Below are 16,154 nucleotides of genomic sequence, written 5' to 3'. Positions count from 1 at the left end.
TGCCCCATCAGAGAGGGCCTCTGCTTATCTGCTTGATTTGGGGCAGTGGGGGCGGGGAGTGGGCAAGAGGACCCTCGCCAGGCTCTTGGGGAATCAGGTATGAGTAGCCCCAGGAGCCGTCCAGAAGGTGCCCCATGCAGTCACCCAGGGGCCCAGTCTCCCAGCTGGGGCCTGGGCTGAACTCGGCTCTGCACCCCACCAGGACAGCACACGGTCGGTCGCCTGCGAGACTTAGCCCCTTCCTCTCAGATCCTCCCGTCAGCCTCCTCCTCCCTGGCCTTGCTGAGGTTAGGGGCTGCACAGGAAGGGGCTCCCTGGCGGCCAAGGGGTGAACCACCCCACCCTCACTGCAGCCCCAGAAAAACAGACTTGCCCGAGGTCACACGGCCATCACCCTGGCTTGGTCCAGGCCCTTCCCCTGTCCCGGCCGCCTCTGTCCCCACTTCCTGGAGGGCTCCCACACAGGGAGTGGGTACTCAGCTTGTCGTGACTCGGGGTCCATGGTTGGCATTCTGGGTGCAAAGGGAAACACAGAGGTGAGGACTAGGGGCCGGTCACCTGGCTACCCACCACCTGGCCCACTCGGAAGTGGGGGTCAGGCTGCAGAGCGCTGGGGTGCAGGGGTCAGCTGTGAGTGCACCAGAGAAGGCCTTCGGCTGAGCTGGAGATGAGTCTAACATAGCTGGGGCTTCCCAGGTGGCACTAGAGGTAAAGAACCCACCTGCCAATGCATGAGATGCAAGAGACGGGGATTCAGTCCCTGGGTCGCAAGTCAGGGGGGCTCATGGCAACAGTTGCTATGGGCCTCTGTCAGTTCTGGAGATGACCTTGGTGTGGTACTCTGCACCTGTGGCCTTGGTCTAGGGCTCCACACAAACCTTATTTCACAAGCAAGTGCCCAGCAAGGATGGCCTGGCGAGGGCTGGCCGTGGAGCAGAGCTGATGTGGAGAGGAAAAACTCCCCTCCCAGCCTGGCCCTCTCTCTGCTCCCAGCCTCTCAGGCCAGCTCAGGTATCAGCATCAGACAGGAACCAGAGCACACCCCGGCGTCCTGCAGAGCAGCCCCCGGCCCGGTGGAGTCACTGTGGCTGGGCTGGGGCCAGGAGGGTAGAGGTCACCTTCATCCTTCCAACAGTGACATTTTGTTACTGGAATGGCTCCAGGCTCCAAAATCCACATCCTCACTTTTCTGCACGAACAAGTAGGCAGCTGCGCCCCGAGCCCTGCCTGCCTCCAGCCGGCAGTTAATTGCCAGCAAATAACGTGGCCTGAGGTCACTGCTGCTCAAACAGCTGGCTCTGTCTTTTCCGGTCCAGCCTCTTTGGCTGTTCCAAGCTCCCTGACCCTCCCATGGCCGTGATCAGATCACACAGCCAAGCTGGGGGCTGCGGGCCGGCTCTTCTTCCCGAGACTCAAGCTCAGCCGCACCTGACTCTGCTCTCTCCCCACCGGAGAGAGTCAAGACTGTCTCTGGGTTAAGCCGGCCAGTATCTCTGCCTCACCCCCACCTGCCTGGACACCGAGCCAGCTGTGGCTTGGTTTCCATCCCTGACTGTGCTGATTGTGGAGGAGACAGAGGAGAAAACCTTTGTCCAAACCCCCTTCTTTGTGGCAGAAGCAGTCCCAGGGAGAAATTCCCAAAGTCCAGTGGTATAAAGTTCTTAAAACTGACCTCAAGGACAGCACCAGCTGGGCTAAGTTGCCTGGTCTCGTGGGCATCAGTGAATCCATCTCAGAAACTGTATCTGGGGCTCGGCTTGCCCCAGATACAGGCAGGGTAAGTCCATCTGAAGACCCACTTGCTAATTAATCACCTTAATGTCACAAGGAGGAATATTTTTGCATGGTTCCTGTGGAGTCTCTCATTAAAGAAGGTATCAGATTGGTTCAGAAAGGGTTGTGCTGTTTCAGCTTCATTTGGGATCCGTAGCTTTAGAAACTATCCACCTTTTCTTCCAGTGCAAACTACTCCATTAGAGAATTAAAGAAAAAAAAAAAATGTTGGTAGATGGTACAGGGTGGAGGTGAACGTTTGGGTCCTGTTCTGTCTTAGCAGGCTGGTCCATTCTGTGACTAGGGTCCGGTCTGGCGTGTTTGGAAGGGGCCTGTCCTAATGGAGGGCTCTGGGGCAGAGGTTCCTAGAGCTGTCCTTGGAAATCTCATTACTGGTTTCTATCAGACCAAGATTTGGGGGGTCAGTTCTGGAAGGACGGGGGGCAGGGCTGAGTACAGGATTGGGAGGCGGTCACAAAACTCAGCAAAGGGCAGGGGTCTGGGAGGAGTGGGTGTGGGTGCGTTCCTTTCACCCTGCAGAGCAGGGGGACAGGACGAGATGCAGGTCAGAGCCGGACGGCGAACATCGCCGTGGGTTGGATAGGCCTGAGTCCCAGGAGTCAGACGGGGTCAGGAGGAAGGGTGTGGCTACGAGGTCACGGTCAGGACCTTCTGGCTCGGTGAGGGCTTTGTGGAGGCCTTGCCCAAGCCCAGACTAGATGGCGCTCAGCTGCACACACAGATGTGGTCAGGGCAGCAAACCCACGCAGGACCAGCAGAGACTGAGGCACGCCCGGTGTGCGCACGGTGGGTGTAGCTCAGCTGGGCAGTCACTGGACTCGGAGGGTCAGGCTGGGCTGAGTAGAGTGAACGGGACGGACATAGGCATCAGAGCTGTGGCTGTGACTCCAGCACAGGCGTGAAGGCTCAGGGCCCCTTAGGGAGGAGGTGGCCTGCCCGGAGGGCGCTGTAGGCTGGGGGCTGAGTGGTGGTTGGAGAGAGACCCTCCTGTGCCCAGTTTCCCCTCTGCCTCTTGTCACCACCCTCTCCTGATGCCCGGCGTCCCCCTAACCCTGGCCCCCCACCATGAGCTCATCCAGCCCATCCACCTGCCGCACCCCCCCATGCCGTCAGCCATCGAGGGGAGCCAGTGGGGTCAGCACCAAGCTCTGCAGCCGGGATCCTGGGTTCAATTCCATGCTAGCGGTGTGACCTCGGCCAAACTGTAGCCCCTCCACGCGCATATGTGATGCTGGGGCCACAGAGCCGTGTGACGAACAGGGTCGCGCAGGGAGCACCTGCTGTGTGTGCTTGGGGAGCATCTGGGTGGATCAGGCACAGATTCTGCCCAGGGAGAGCTAATTTGGGGTTGGGGGCGGGGTGTTGTGGTATAGAGGATCCTGCCCATCGCTCCCATATAGAAAAACCGCCTTTCCCCTGCTCCTGAGAAGGCGGCACCCGTGAACAGTTATCACCCACTAAGCTGCAGGCTGGGAATTCTGGGGGCCCCTTGGGGATGGTGGGCTTGGGGTCCATTATGTCCTGACTCATGTTGAAATGTGACTTCTGCAAATGACTCACAGGGGATCAGAGAACATTGTACTGCCTTTTGTTAATAATTCCAAACTAAAGCAAACCAAATTTAAAGGAGACACTCTGTAGCTTAAGAACCTTCTTCATGCTTCCCAGAATCAAGTACTATACACAGACCTTCCGGGCCAGCCCTTTCCCAAGGACCCACCTGGGGACCCCAGAGTGTCCCCCAGACAGCAACATCTTCTCTGCACTCCAGGTCCCAAGGTGCCCTCAGCTGATGCCACGTGGACATCCCTCATCCTGCCCTGAATCACGGTCAGCAACGTTCTGCTGTGAAGGTGCCCTCCCAGGCAGGCGCAGGGTAAAACCCCTCACCTGCTTCTGTCTGTGTTGTTTCAGGCTTCTCAGGGCCCAGACAACCTTCCTCAGACGCGTTTTTGTCGTGTCTCCCATAGTACTTAGAGGCACACACGCAAATCAAGTCCTAGCATCAGCCTCAGAGCCTGAAGGTAAATGTGTGAGTCAGGGTTTCTCAGCGGCCTTGGCACCAGTAACATTCAGGCCAGATCATCTTTGCCATGGGACCTGCCCCATGACCGTGTCCCTGGGGCCTCTACCCACTCGAAGCCAACAGCACTCCTTCCCCGAGTTATGACAACAACAAAAAAACGCCTCCAGACATCGCCAGTTGTCCCAGGGTGGGGTGGGGAGCATAATCACACCAGGTGGAGAAACTTTGGCATAAGCTAAAGCAACAATTTCACGCCATCCGCAGATCAGAAAAGGGTTAAGCTGCTGCCCCCACGTGTGGGCTGCCTGCTGCGGCCAGTTCCCCATCTCACAGGCGCGCTCAGTGAGAAGCGCACCTGCAGGTCTCCTGGAGCTGCTTTCCGAGCCTGGCGACCCAGCTCTGGACCAGGCTGCGAGGAAGATCCAGAGGAGCCTAAGAGAGGGGCCCACTCCCCCAGGGGCTCACGGCCACCTGGGGAGAGTGCAGCCCCAGGGGCTCACGGCCACCTGGGGAGAGTGCGGTAGCGCTGACACAGCCTCCAGGGAGCGGCGGGTGACGTCGCGCCCCTCACCCAGTGGAGGCCACTCACGCGCTTGTGGACTCCTGCCTGAGGACCGGGAGGTGGGCAGGGGAAGCCGCAGTGGAGGACCAGGGCCTGGTCAAGGGGAGAAGCAAAACAGGCGTTGTCGTCAGGAGACGAGGCAGGTGAAGCGCTGAGGCGCTGGGGCTGGGACCCAGGGTGGGTTCTTCGGGGGGCTGTGATGAGCTGCAAGTGGAAGGCCAGGGAGGCCTGGGAACAGGGCGAAGAAAGACTGGGAGGCTGGGCCTGGGTTCAGGGACTGTCTACACAGACTTCTGTGCTGTGGGAGTGCTAGGATGATGTGGCTGGACCCGGGGAGTCAGGGCAGGCGTGGTGGAGTGCGAGACGGGGTGCAACGATGAGGCGTGTTACAGCTCATGGCCCCCGATGGCAGAGCCCCCCGCCCCAGCCTGGCCCCTCATGCCCAGGCTGCAGCCAGCCCCGCTCTAGAAGCCAGGCTGCCAGGCTCCCTGTGTGGGAGGATCTCCGTGCAGGAGGGTCCCAATGAGCACGACCCTTTCCCACCCCAGGGACTGTCACCCTGAGCTGTGACTCAGGGCCTCCCCCGCGCAGGTGACACGCCTGCAACCGCCAAAGCTGCTGCCTGGAGCCGGCGCCCTGCTCCCTGATCACCCCGCCACTGGCACCCACTGTCCATCCCCCGAGCCCCGGCCGGACCCTCACTCCCCTTGCGGAGGCATCTTCACATCCGGGGCGCCGGTGGGAGGGAGCCTGGAAGCCTCTTGGGAACAGTCCCCTCCCTCCTGACAGCTGTCGCAGGTCGCAGGTCGCACGTTTGACACCCGCTTGATGCCTCAGGGCGGTTCTGAGTGACTGGCAGGTACTCATTTAGCCTGCCATCGCGTCAGGATGTGGCTGGGTCCCCTCCCTTCCCATCAGCCCTCTGCGCCAGCCCAGCTTCAGGAGCAACTGTAGCAGTGATGTCCCGGGGGCATCACGGTCCACCCTCCCACTGTGGCTGGAGGGGCGCTCCCAGCACCGAGGGCCCTGGTGTGCACTCAGGAAGCCTGGGAGCGGTCACTGCGAGTAGGGGCCAGGTGACAGGAGGGTGGTCTCAGTGCCAGGCAGGCAGGGCAACAGGGGCTCTCACCTGCTAGAGGAGGGTGGAGGGGGCGGCAGGCTAGTGCCGTCATCCCAACCGCTGGTTCAGCCACACAGGCCTGGCTGCCTGGGTTTAGGTGGGTGGGGAGGCTGGTTCCAGCCCCCCACTCGCTACGCCACATCATCGCTTCACAAAAGGCACCAGGCCCCCCCCCCGCTGTGGAACCAGCCAGTGGCTGAGCCTGGACTTGAGCCTGGACGTCAGCCAATGTCCCATCACTGCTGCTTGGGTTTCCAGGCCCTGTATCCAGGCCCCGTATCCCAGAGGTTCCTCTAGCAGCAAGGGCACATCCACAGACCTCTGAGCAGCCTCCAGCCTGACCCTGGGGGTGGGTGGAGAAGGGGGACCAGGGACCCCCGCTGTGCTCTTGCCTTGGGCCCCACCCCACCCATACTTGGGGCCCTGCTGACAGCTCTGATGCTGGGAGGGCGGGACCCAGGAAGATGGCTGTGGGGAAGGGGGTGATTTACTCGGCCTGAATGGAAGCCTGGCTCTCAGTGGAAAGTTATTCCTCTGTGCCAGCTGCCCCAGGGGCTGGGAGGTGGTCAAGCTAGCCCTGCAGCCCCGTGGACCAGCATCACCCCAGAACTTGCCCCACGCAGGCCAGGCCCTGCGTGGTCTCCTTCCCACTTGTACCCCTTCCTGTCCTCCTCCCGTCCCCTGCCTGATGAATGCTGGTTCCCACATTCACCCCCAGGCTGAGCCTTCCCTGGAGTCCAGTGACCCAGTGGTAGGTGGGTAGGCAGTTCCCCCTGGAGAAGGAGGCAGCACTAGTTAGGGCTGGGGGAGGGGCCCCTTCCTGCCCATCCTCCCTCAGCCCCCCTCCCTGTCCCTCCCGGCCACATGCCTCCGGGCAGGCAATCCCGACCCCCTGACTCCTGCAAGAACACTGCAGGACAGGCAGTGACACCAGGCGGGTGTGGGAGAGGGGTGCAGACCCGTCATCCCGCAGTCACTGCGAGTGCACAGCCTGGAACCCAGCTGGCAGGGCTGTGACGTGCAGAGTGGTGCTGAGAGGGGTTTAGAGCCCTGGCAGGGCCCTGCAGAGCTGGAAAAAGACAAGGCAGCACCTTTCTCAGGATCTCCACTTTGCTGTTTCCCAGCCTCAGCTGTTGCTGCCCAGCCGGCCTCTATATACTCAGCCTTGCCTCTCTCTCCACTCCCTGAACTCCAGCCCCACCTCCCCCGAGCGCTGTACACCCTCCAGGCTTCCCCATGTTCTCCCCTCCACCTAGAACGTGCATCCCTTCTCCTTCACCTGGCATCTCATTCTCAGAGATACTACTCAGGTGTCACCTCCTCCAGGAAGCCCACTCTGACTGCTCCCTGCAACCTGGGCCTTCCATAGTTTCTAGAGCTTGCCCCATAGTAGCATTTATAACACAACTTTGTGATCACATACTTATCTGTCCCCTCCACCAATAATTGAGGACAATAATTGCCTTACTCTACCATACCTGGCACATGGTAGGTATTTAACCAACACTGGTAGCAGATCAGTGCATGAAGGGTTGAGAGGGGAACTCCAGGCTGGCAGCCAAGAGAGGTGGGTGTGTCCAGAAGATGCTGTGAGGGACGGGGGTCCCCATTGTTCTGGAGAAGTGTTTGTCAGGGGTCCTGAGGGGCCAGCTGGCCGCCCAGACCTGACCCTCCCCCGGCGACTGCCTTCTCTCCTTGCTTCTAGTATTTCTGCCTGTTGCTGGCGATCTTCCTCGTTGAGCTGGTGGCGGGGGTCCTGGCCCACGTGTACTACCAGAGGGTGAGTGGAACGCTCTCCTTGTCTTTACTTTACCCATCAGCACCCCCGGGAGGGACCATAGTGAGAGGGGCGCACAGGGGCAGGGAGGCAGTGACACACGGGTGGTCCCAGGCCTCCCCTGCCTGCTCTGGACAAGGAAGAGGTAGTCAGAGCCCTCCCACTGGGCGCTCTGTGACTCAGGGGTGATACTCAGCTCATACAGACAGATGACCACATTGTCCTTTCACACCAGTGCCCATGTGACTGACAGATATCCTCAGATAACTATGTAAATATTTTGAATGCACACGTGCGTGCTCAGTCGTGTCTGACTCTTTGCAACCGCGTGGACTGTGGCTTGCCAGGCTCCTCTGTCCATGAAATTTTTCAGGCAAGAATACTGGAATGGGTTGCCATTCTCCAGGGAATCTTCCCAACCTGGGGATTGAACCTGAGTCTCTTGCATTGCAGGCAGATTCTTTGCCACTGAGCCACCAGGAAAGCCCTATTTTGAATATCACCTTGTAATCAAAATGATCATGGGTTCCAGATTCACAGATTCAACCAAGCTTGGATCAAAACTATTCAGAAAAAAACTTCAGAAAGCTCCCTAAAGCAGAGCTTGAATTTGCCATGCACAAGTGTTTATGTAACATTTACATTGAATTTACAGCTGTTTCTACAGTGTTTACATGGCATTAGGTATTGTCAGTAATCTAGAGATGACTCAAGTGTACAGGAGGGTGCGCATAAGTGATATGCAAACACTGCACCATCTTATATAAGGGACTTGAGCATCCATGGAAGACCCGTGCTGGCCCCGGAACCAATCCCTGGGTACCAAAGGATTATCTAAAGTCACCTAGTGCCCGGCCTCCCCTTTGCCATCCCACCAGCCTGGAACTGTGGTCCCCCACCTGTCTCCCATTTCCATCCATCACACTCCGCCCTGACACAGGGTAACAGCCTTTGCAACACCATCTTCACAGATCCCGCCTTCTGTGCAGCCTCCTTCCCATGGTCCCCTGGTCCTGGGCAGTCAGAGAGGGCTTCCTGGAGAAGGTGACACCTGAGTGGCATCTCTAAGGATGCGATGCCAGATGAAGGAGGCATGGCCTTAGAGGGGCCTGGGGGCAGTCGGTGGGTGGTTCTGCTGATGCACCGTCTCTCTCCATGCTCCTCAGCTGAGCGACGAGCTGAAGCAGCACTTGACTCGGACCCTGGCCGAGAACTACAGGCAGCCGGGCGCCGCAGAAATCACAGCGTCTGTGGACCGTCTACAGCAGGATGTAAGCGTCGCCCTGGGGCCTGAAGGCCACGCAGACACAGTTCCCAACCTGTCTCTGTCCCTGCCCATCTGTGTGGCCCTGGGCAGGTTACTCGCCTTCTCTGAGCCTAACTTGCCACGTCTCTGAAATGAAGCGTCACAGGGTATGGAAGCATTAACCGCAGCCCCCTAGAAGGCCCTCCCACACGAGAGTGCTTCCTGGGTCCTGGTTCGTCCGTTCCTCCCTTTCCTCTGCATTCCCCTCTGGGTACCTGGTGGGCAGCAAGCTGGCCGTGCCAGGATCCAGGCTCTTCCCATCAGCGGGCCTCCTCCTTCCTCCCTGGGGAACTGATGGCTGTGGCTCCGGGAGAGTGAACTGCAACAGGCAGAGTGTTTCAGAGAAGCAGCTGTAACAATTTCCCAGTTATCATCAGGCAGAACTCGGGGGATGGGGGGGGGTCTCTCCTTGGAAAGAAGGGACTCGCAATCCCCCAGTGAGGCCCGCAGTCCTGCAGAGGTAGGGGAGGGGCACGTGGACCTCAGGCCAGCATGGTCGCCAGTGGCCACACATGGCTCTTCACATCCAAATGTAAGACCTCGGCTTTATGCAGCACGCACACCAGCCTTTCCAGCACTGACCTGCCCATCCAGTGGCCTCTGGGACATCTCTGTGTCTTGCAGGTCTGGGGGCGCTGAAGCTTTGAGGTCTGGATCGGGGACACCTGAGCCTCTGGCAAGGCTTGGGTCCCTGTCCTGGGGGTCCTGTCTCCCTGGATGACCAGGAGCCCACGCCCTGGTGGTTTGGTGCTGCCCTGGGCCTGCCACACAGGGATACACAGCCCTCCTCCCTCGAGGACCTGCCAGCACCCACCCCCCACCCATCTTTTCCCAGATCCTCCCTGCCCCCAGGACACCCAGCACAATCTCCTTAAAGGACAAGGGTGCCCCGAAGAGGTGGCCATCAGGTTCCTGCAGCCAGCTCCCCACTTGCCTAGAGAGAAGGTCCCTCCAGAGCCAGGTCCCTGCTCAAAACAGGGGAAGCGAAAAGTCTCCAGCAAATAGGGATGAGATTAGGATCTGAACACTGTCCTGTGGCCCCGTAACTGAAGGGCTGGGGGGGGCCCAGGCTCCCTCCTCACCTGCAGCCTCTGCCTCTCCCCCTCAGTTCAAATGCTGCGGGAGCAACAGCTCAGCCGACTGGCTGCAGAGCAGCTATATCCTGTCTCCAGAGGCTGAGGGCCGCCGGGTGCCGGACAGCTGCTGCAAGACGGTGGTGGCACGCTGCGGCCAGCGGGCACACCCCTCCAACATCTACAAGGTGGAGGTGAGTGCCCCGTCTCACGGGGCCCAGAAAGGCCGGGCAGGTGGGCGGAGTGGTGGAGATCACACTTACTCTCTGACCACAAGATGGCCATGGGCCTTCAAAGGTCCCCACAAAGTCTGGGGGCCGCAGCTGCTCCAGGGAGATCTGGGGACTTCATAGTGTGCCCCTGGGTCACTAAGAAGCCCATGGGCACTTGAGAGGCTAGACTTGGCCCTTTAAGTGTCTGGCCTCCCTCAGCGGGGAGCAGCCCCCACCAGCCTTTCCTCCCTATCCTCACCTACTTCCGGGCCAACGTGTGTGTGTGTGTGTGTGTGTGTGTGTGTGTGTGTGTGTGTGACCTGCCTACCTGCCTTCCAGGGAGGCTGCATCAGCAAGCTGGAGCAGTTCCTGGCTGATCACCTGCTGCTCATGGGGGCCGTGGGGATCGGGGTGGCCTGCCTGCAGGTGAGTTGGAGTGAGGATTCTAGGGGGGGTGGTGTCTGGAGCCCTGAACCCCTCTCTCACTGGCTGAGATCTCAGCTCTTGGCCTTCTGCCCGCCCCTGCCTAGCCTGCCCTCTCCTCTCCCATCTATCCCCTCTGCAGCCAAGGTCACTCTCTTCCCCCAGAAAACATGAAGGAAAAGGCCCTGGGAACTTGTCAGGAACAAAGACCTGGGAGGAGCGGGAGTGTGGGTGCAGGTATGTGCATGCACTCCGTGTGTGCACGCTGGCCTGCTGTGGTGTGCGTGGGGTCCGTGGGTGTGTCTGCATGTACCCGGGTGTACGTGGTCGGGGCTGGATGCACGTATGTGTTCAGGTGTGCTGTGCATGTGTGTATACGTTCGTGCATGGACGCGCACTCGTTCCTCTGTGTGTGATGTGTGTGTGTGTACCCCTGGGGGGGGGTGTGCACCCCTGTGTACACCCAGCTCCATGCTCCAAGGATGACTGATGCTTTTGCTCCATTTCATCACTCACACCCCTCTCCCAGCCACCACCCAGGGGTCCTGTCGAAGGTGGAGGGAGTGGACTCACGAGGGGCAGATGCAGTGAGTAAGGATTCTGCAGGCCCACCTTGCCCGGCAGAGGTAGAGGAGCTGATTCACCCCAAAGTGTCACCCCCGAATCCCCATCCCGGGAGGTCAGAGCAGAGGCCGGCATCACAGGACCCATCCCGTCCAGCCCCTGCTCCTGTGCGACTTGAGAGGTCACTTCCCCACCCCTCAGGGCCTTCATCCACAGCAAGAAGCTCATTCCCAGCCACGAGAGGTGTCGGTGGAAAAGGAGATACCTGGCTCACGTAAGGCCTCCCTGAGTGCTCTCCTCCAATCCTGCCGTGGCCAGAGCTTATCCAGGCCAGCAGATCAGAGAGCCGATGGCCCGAGGGTCTCACTCCCTGAGCTGGCACCAGGCCCCTGGCTCCTGATCCTTTGTTCTCCCAGGCTCTGTCCCTGATGCAGGGTCCATGGAAAGAGTTGGGGTGGTGGCAGTCGTTAGCTTGGGAGCCTCCCCGGGTAGGGTTCCTTCTGATCACCATCTCCATCTGTGCACCCAGGGGACCTGGCTGCAACCCCGGGTGGGTGGGAGATGGCCCACCCTCTGGAGGGGACCAGCCGTTCCATCTCTGAGCCTCAGGTCCTCATTTGTAAACGGGGCTGGTCATATCAGATCAGTGACCAGTGTGCACATCAATCACTCAGCTCATCGCAAACGGACAGCAGCTGCTCGGGAAATGGTACCCACCACGTTATCGTTTCCATGTGGGCATGGCATCTCTCAAGAGAGCTGGTGGTTTCCTGGCCAGACCAGCCCGTCCCCTTCACCCCCGACTCAAGTGCAGGCGCAGCGGGTCTGGGGGGCACTCACACGGCCCCTTCATACCTACCCAGGCAGGTCTCCTGCCCAATGCACTGACGCCTGGGAGCTGCCAGCCTGACTGGGGAGGGGGTGCTCCGCTGCTGTGCCTCCCTCACCCCAGCTTTCCAGACACCTCCTGCCCACTTCAGGTGTTGGGGGCCTGCTCTGCAGACACTGACTGGATCTGGGCTTCACTCTCCATCTATTTCCTCCTGACCTCTGCCCTCAAAGCCTGAAGCTGAAGACAAGGGCAGTGAGGCCAAGGGCATGGAATGGGATGACCACCGAGTCTGAGGTCAGGCAAGTCCAGCTGTAGGAGTAATTCCAAGGAGGTCGGGTCACCAGGCAGTGCCCACAGCCCCTCAATGACTCCATCATGGGCAACTCATCCTTCACAGTGCCCTGCAGAAATGTGCTCCTGTCCCCGAGAGAGCGTCGCTGGGCCACCACCAGGGACCCATCCCTGGCCCATTTTCTCTGTCCATTCCATCCATTCTGCTACAGCAACCAAGCCTCAGGCTCCATCGCCCCCTGCCGTCCAGTGCTGGAACTACCACCCGACCTTGAGGAGGGGCTCGGGCCAGCTGGGCCCCCAGGCTGTCATTCTCCACCCAGCACCCAGAAACCTTCCCCACTCACACTGACCTGGCACCTTGGAAATCCCCAGGCCCAGGAGATACAAGGCCAAGATATCCTGTCCCCCTGCCTCCAGGAACGGGGTGGGAGGGTGATGCCTGAGAGTCGGAGGCCCCCGTTGTAGACAAAGCTTCCTCTTCCATGTGATCTGAGGGGGCCACCCTCCCTCCAGAGCCTCAGTTCCCTTACTTGTAACATGGAGGAGTGGGAGGTCTGCAAACCTTTTTAAGCAGCAGTGTTCTCTCATCGTGGCTTCCCCAGTGGCACCTAGTGGTAAAGAACCTGCCTGCCAATGCAGGAGATATAAGAGAGGTGAGTTCGATCCCTGGATTGGGAAAATCCCCCGGAGGAGGAAATGACAATCCACTCCAGTATCCTTGTCTGGAGAATCCCCACAGACAGAGGAGCCTGGCGAGCTACAGTGCATAGGGTTGCAAGGACGTGACTGAAGCGACTTAGCACGCAGCAAGCACGTTCTCTCATCGGTGGGAATCTCACCCAGGAGCCCAGTTTATTCAACATGAGGCCAGAGCTGACCTGATGGAAGGAAGCAGGAGTCAGGAGACTGTTGTGACAGCGGTCCAGAATAGCCTCCCGTGGTTTTCCAGGAAAGAGCACACCACAGTTAGACGGAGGTGCTGCGGTTCCTGGGTGTCTCATGAATTCTCTGAAGACCAAGCAGGAAACGATGATGAACAGAGCAAACCTGCTTTCAGCCAGACACCGTGTGCTGCCTCCCAGACTCGCAGACCAGGCACTGGTCTGCCTGCGGAGATGCTGGCAGGCTAAATGGCCAGGATGCAAGAAGGGACAGGCCTCCTGGAGCCTCCAGGCTCTGATCCTCAGCCAGGGCTGCACGTTGGGGTCACCCGGTGAGCTTTGAAAGGTCTAAGGCCAGGCTGCACTCCAGCACAACGAGAACGCCATCTGCAGCCGGCACCCTGGCCACAGTGCCAAGGTCAGGCGCCTGGGCCTCATAAAGGCGGGGCCCAGCAGCCCGCCCTGCCCCGCCCTCCGCCTGCTCCTGCTCCCGCAGTGCCCTGGCCTGTGTGTTCTCTGCTCACAGCTGTTGGTGCAGATTCCTCTGTGTCCTCTGTCAGAAAGTGGACGCTGGGGCTCTTTCAGGGACCAGGTAGTTAGTGCCCATGCCTCGTCTGCATGTATCAGGGTGGTGTGTATATGTGTATGTGTGCACGTGTGTGTGTGTGTGGACACTCATTGATGTCCATCTCACTGTGCCTTCCCCGGGGCACCCTGGGGCCACATGTTGTGTACAGAGCTCTGGGCACTCAGTCCTCCGGGTCCTCCCCAGTGTGAGGCGTGCACCTTAGAAGATGCAGCCATGAATCTGTGCTAGGCTGGCTGCTCCCATCTGGCCTCCCCTTCAGCAAGGGTCAGAAAGGTCCAGATGACCCTGCAGGAAGAGTCATCAAGCCCTGAGGGGGGGATAGGGCAGAGAGCGTGTCCGACACCTGGGTGGAATGGCTGGGACAGGCACTCGCTTAGAGTGAAAGACGAGATGAGCTCTAAGCCACCTTTCAGCCCAAGACTGAGTCCCCCGGTGGATTAGCACTGCCCTTAGCACCAAGTCTGACAGCTGAAAGCCGTGTTCCCAGGGGGTGAACCTCCCGCGTGGGGAGAGTTGGGAGGAGGAAGGGGACACCAAAGGGCTCACCCCCTGTGCCCTCCTTGAGCCTCTTGAAGAGAAACTAGTGTCTGCCAGTTCTGGGGCGTCCTCGTCAGCCTGTCATCAGGTGTGTCCTGAGGTATCCCAGGAAGATCAGGTCAGCTGGAAGGTCTGGGAAAGACGGGGCACTGCTTCCTGTCTTTGGGAACCCCTCTGGACCTCTGTCCGCGGCACGGTCGTGGGCTGCCCCCTACCGCCCCCTCCCGTGGCCGGGGAGCCGGGAGCCAGCGGCATCATCTTTATCAGGGTCACCGTCACAGCCCTGGGCCTCCGTGGTCTTCACACCCTCCCCTCCTCATCCTCAGTGCATCCTTGGGTGAAGGGAGGGCGGAGGCAAATGAACAGCGATCCTCTTCCTCTGCGTTTAGAGGTCGGCAAGTGAGACGTGGAAGGTGACCGCCCAGCACTGCCCAGCCTCAGCCAGCTAGTCGGCAGGACAGAGCGGCTAGCAGGCAGGGCAGGCTCCCGGGGCCCAGGGCTCATCCTGAGCCAGCTTACAGGATGAGCTGGTGACTGTCCTGGGCCCTCCACTCGGATCCTCGGTTTCCTTTCCTGCACATCAGCTAAAGAATTAACTCCACACCCTGGTCTTTGCTCCAGAACCTGAGAGCAGCTAGATAGATGTAGACAGACCTTCCTGGAGAAAGGCTGCTTCGGCAGCGATGTACTACCTCTAATTGAATCAGGTCTAATTGAATCAGGCTGTCTCCGGAGAAGAACCGGGACCACAGAGCTGCAATGTGGACGGGAGGCTTGTTTAGAGGTGCAGGCCCTCACCCAGGCCTCAGGGCTGGAATCCACAGCATCCCCGGGCAACCCATGCACATTCAAGTGGGAGAAATACCGCTCTTGGCTAGTGGTTGTCAGAGTGGTCCCCACTCCAGCCCCTGCCCACATCACCTGGGAGCTTATTAGAAATGCAGGCTCGCAGGCCGCACCCGAGGCCCCCTGGGTCTGAATCTGCCCTTGACTGAGTCCACAGGGGACTCCTGGGCGTGGGAAGGCTGGCTCTGGCCGGCAGGCTGGCGGACTACTGACTCCTGACTCCTGTGTGTCCCTGCACTCTCTCCCCGCAGATTTGTGGCATGATACTCACCTGCGGCTTGCACCGGAGGCTCCAACTGCATTTTTACTAACAGCCGACCGCGTTCTGCTCCGACTGCCCCTCACAAGTTCAGCGGCCCAAGGCCCACAGGCCAGGCCTGTGGGGTCAGCACCAGCTGGCCTGGAAGCTCCCAACAACTCCCCCTCCTCTGTGCCCAGCCCTTCTGGACCACCCAGTAACTGCGACCACGGCCCCTGCAGCCCCAATCCGGCCAGGGACCCTCGGCCCTCGCCCTCCACTTCTGCGTGCTCATCACCAGAATCCCGGGGCAAGAGAGCACAGCCCAAGCCTCGCCAGGCCTAGGCTCCCATGGACCCTGGGGGGCTGTGATGAAATCTGCTTTCCTCCCCACTCCTGAACCCTGAACAGGGGCTGGCCACTTTGCCCCCATTGGGATGCCCGCATACGAGCCTGTGATCCCCCATACAGGCACTGAGCACCCCTCTCCCACCCCTGCTGGATGTGCTCCCTGAGAAATGCATTGAATAGGCAGTTAGAGTTGGCTCTGCCCCCAGAAGACCGCGGCCTTTGCCCTCCCCTCTTCCCCTCCCCTCCCACCTGCACCAGCTCACCTGGAGAGAAGTGTCCCATGGCCTCATTCCTTCCTGCAGGGCAGGGTTGGGTGGTGGCAGGGTGGGGAGCAGGTGCCTGCCTCCAGGCCCTCCTCAGGAGGGTCCCCTGGGAGCCCATGACCCCAAGCCCCAATCTTCAGCCATGTGCCCCTCGGGGGTCTCCTCTCTGGACTGATGCTCAAAGAAAGCCAAGTTTTTAAAAAAACTATCATCTGCCCTTCATGTTGGTGGGAGTAAAATCCTTCCTGATTAAACCAAACCACAGACCCTGCAAAGCTGGAGCCACCGAGAAGGTGCAGCTCTTGAGTCAAGGGGTGCTCTGCCTCGAACCTCCTTTTCCTGAGCCGGTGCTCCTGGACCACGCAGCCCCCAGCACTTGGCCTGCAGAGACCCCGCTCTGCCTCCCAGAGTGGACACTGTCCCTTCATTAGGTTCTCTCTTGCAGCTCTTGAAGCAGGGAATTTTC

General features: G+C 59.7%; 1 protein-coding gene across 3 annotated transcripts in view; it reads left to right on the top strand.

The window, feature by feature from the left end:
- TSPAN11 (tetraspanin 11) overlaps positions 1–15,876 on the top strand; it is a 62,134-nt gene extending 46,258 nt beyond the window's left edge. For all 3 annotated transcript variants that reach the window (XM_070371753.1, XM_070371754.1, XM_070371755.1), the window contains 5 exons: positions 7,208–7,282; positions 8,446–8,550; positions 9,694–9,852; positions 10,210–10,296; positions 15,088–15,876. In XM_070371753.1, the coding sequence (XP_070227854.1) occupies positions 7,208–7,282; positions 8,446–8,550; positions 9,694–9,852; positions 10,210–10,296; positions 15,088–15,147 (486 nt within the window). In that variant the 3' untranslated portion in view covers positions 15,148–15,876. The remainder of the gene's footprint in view (positions 1–7,207; positions 7,283–8,445; positions 8,551–9,693; positions 9,853–10,209; positions 10,297–15,087) is intronic.
- Positions 15,877–16,154: the final 278 nt, after the last annotated feature.

This window comes from Bos mutus, chromosome 5, assembly GCF_027580195.1.
Source record: "Bos mutus isolate GX-2022 chromosome 5, NWIPB_WYAK_1.1, whole genome shotgun sequence".
NCBI lineage: Eukaryota > Metazoa > Chordata > Mammalia > Artiodactyla > Bovidae > Bos > Bos mutus.
The sequence above is the reverse complement of the archived record's forward strand: the minus strand, read 5'-3'. Positions and strand labels throughout refer to the sequence as shown.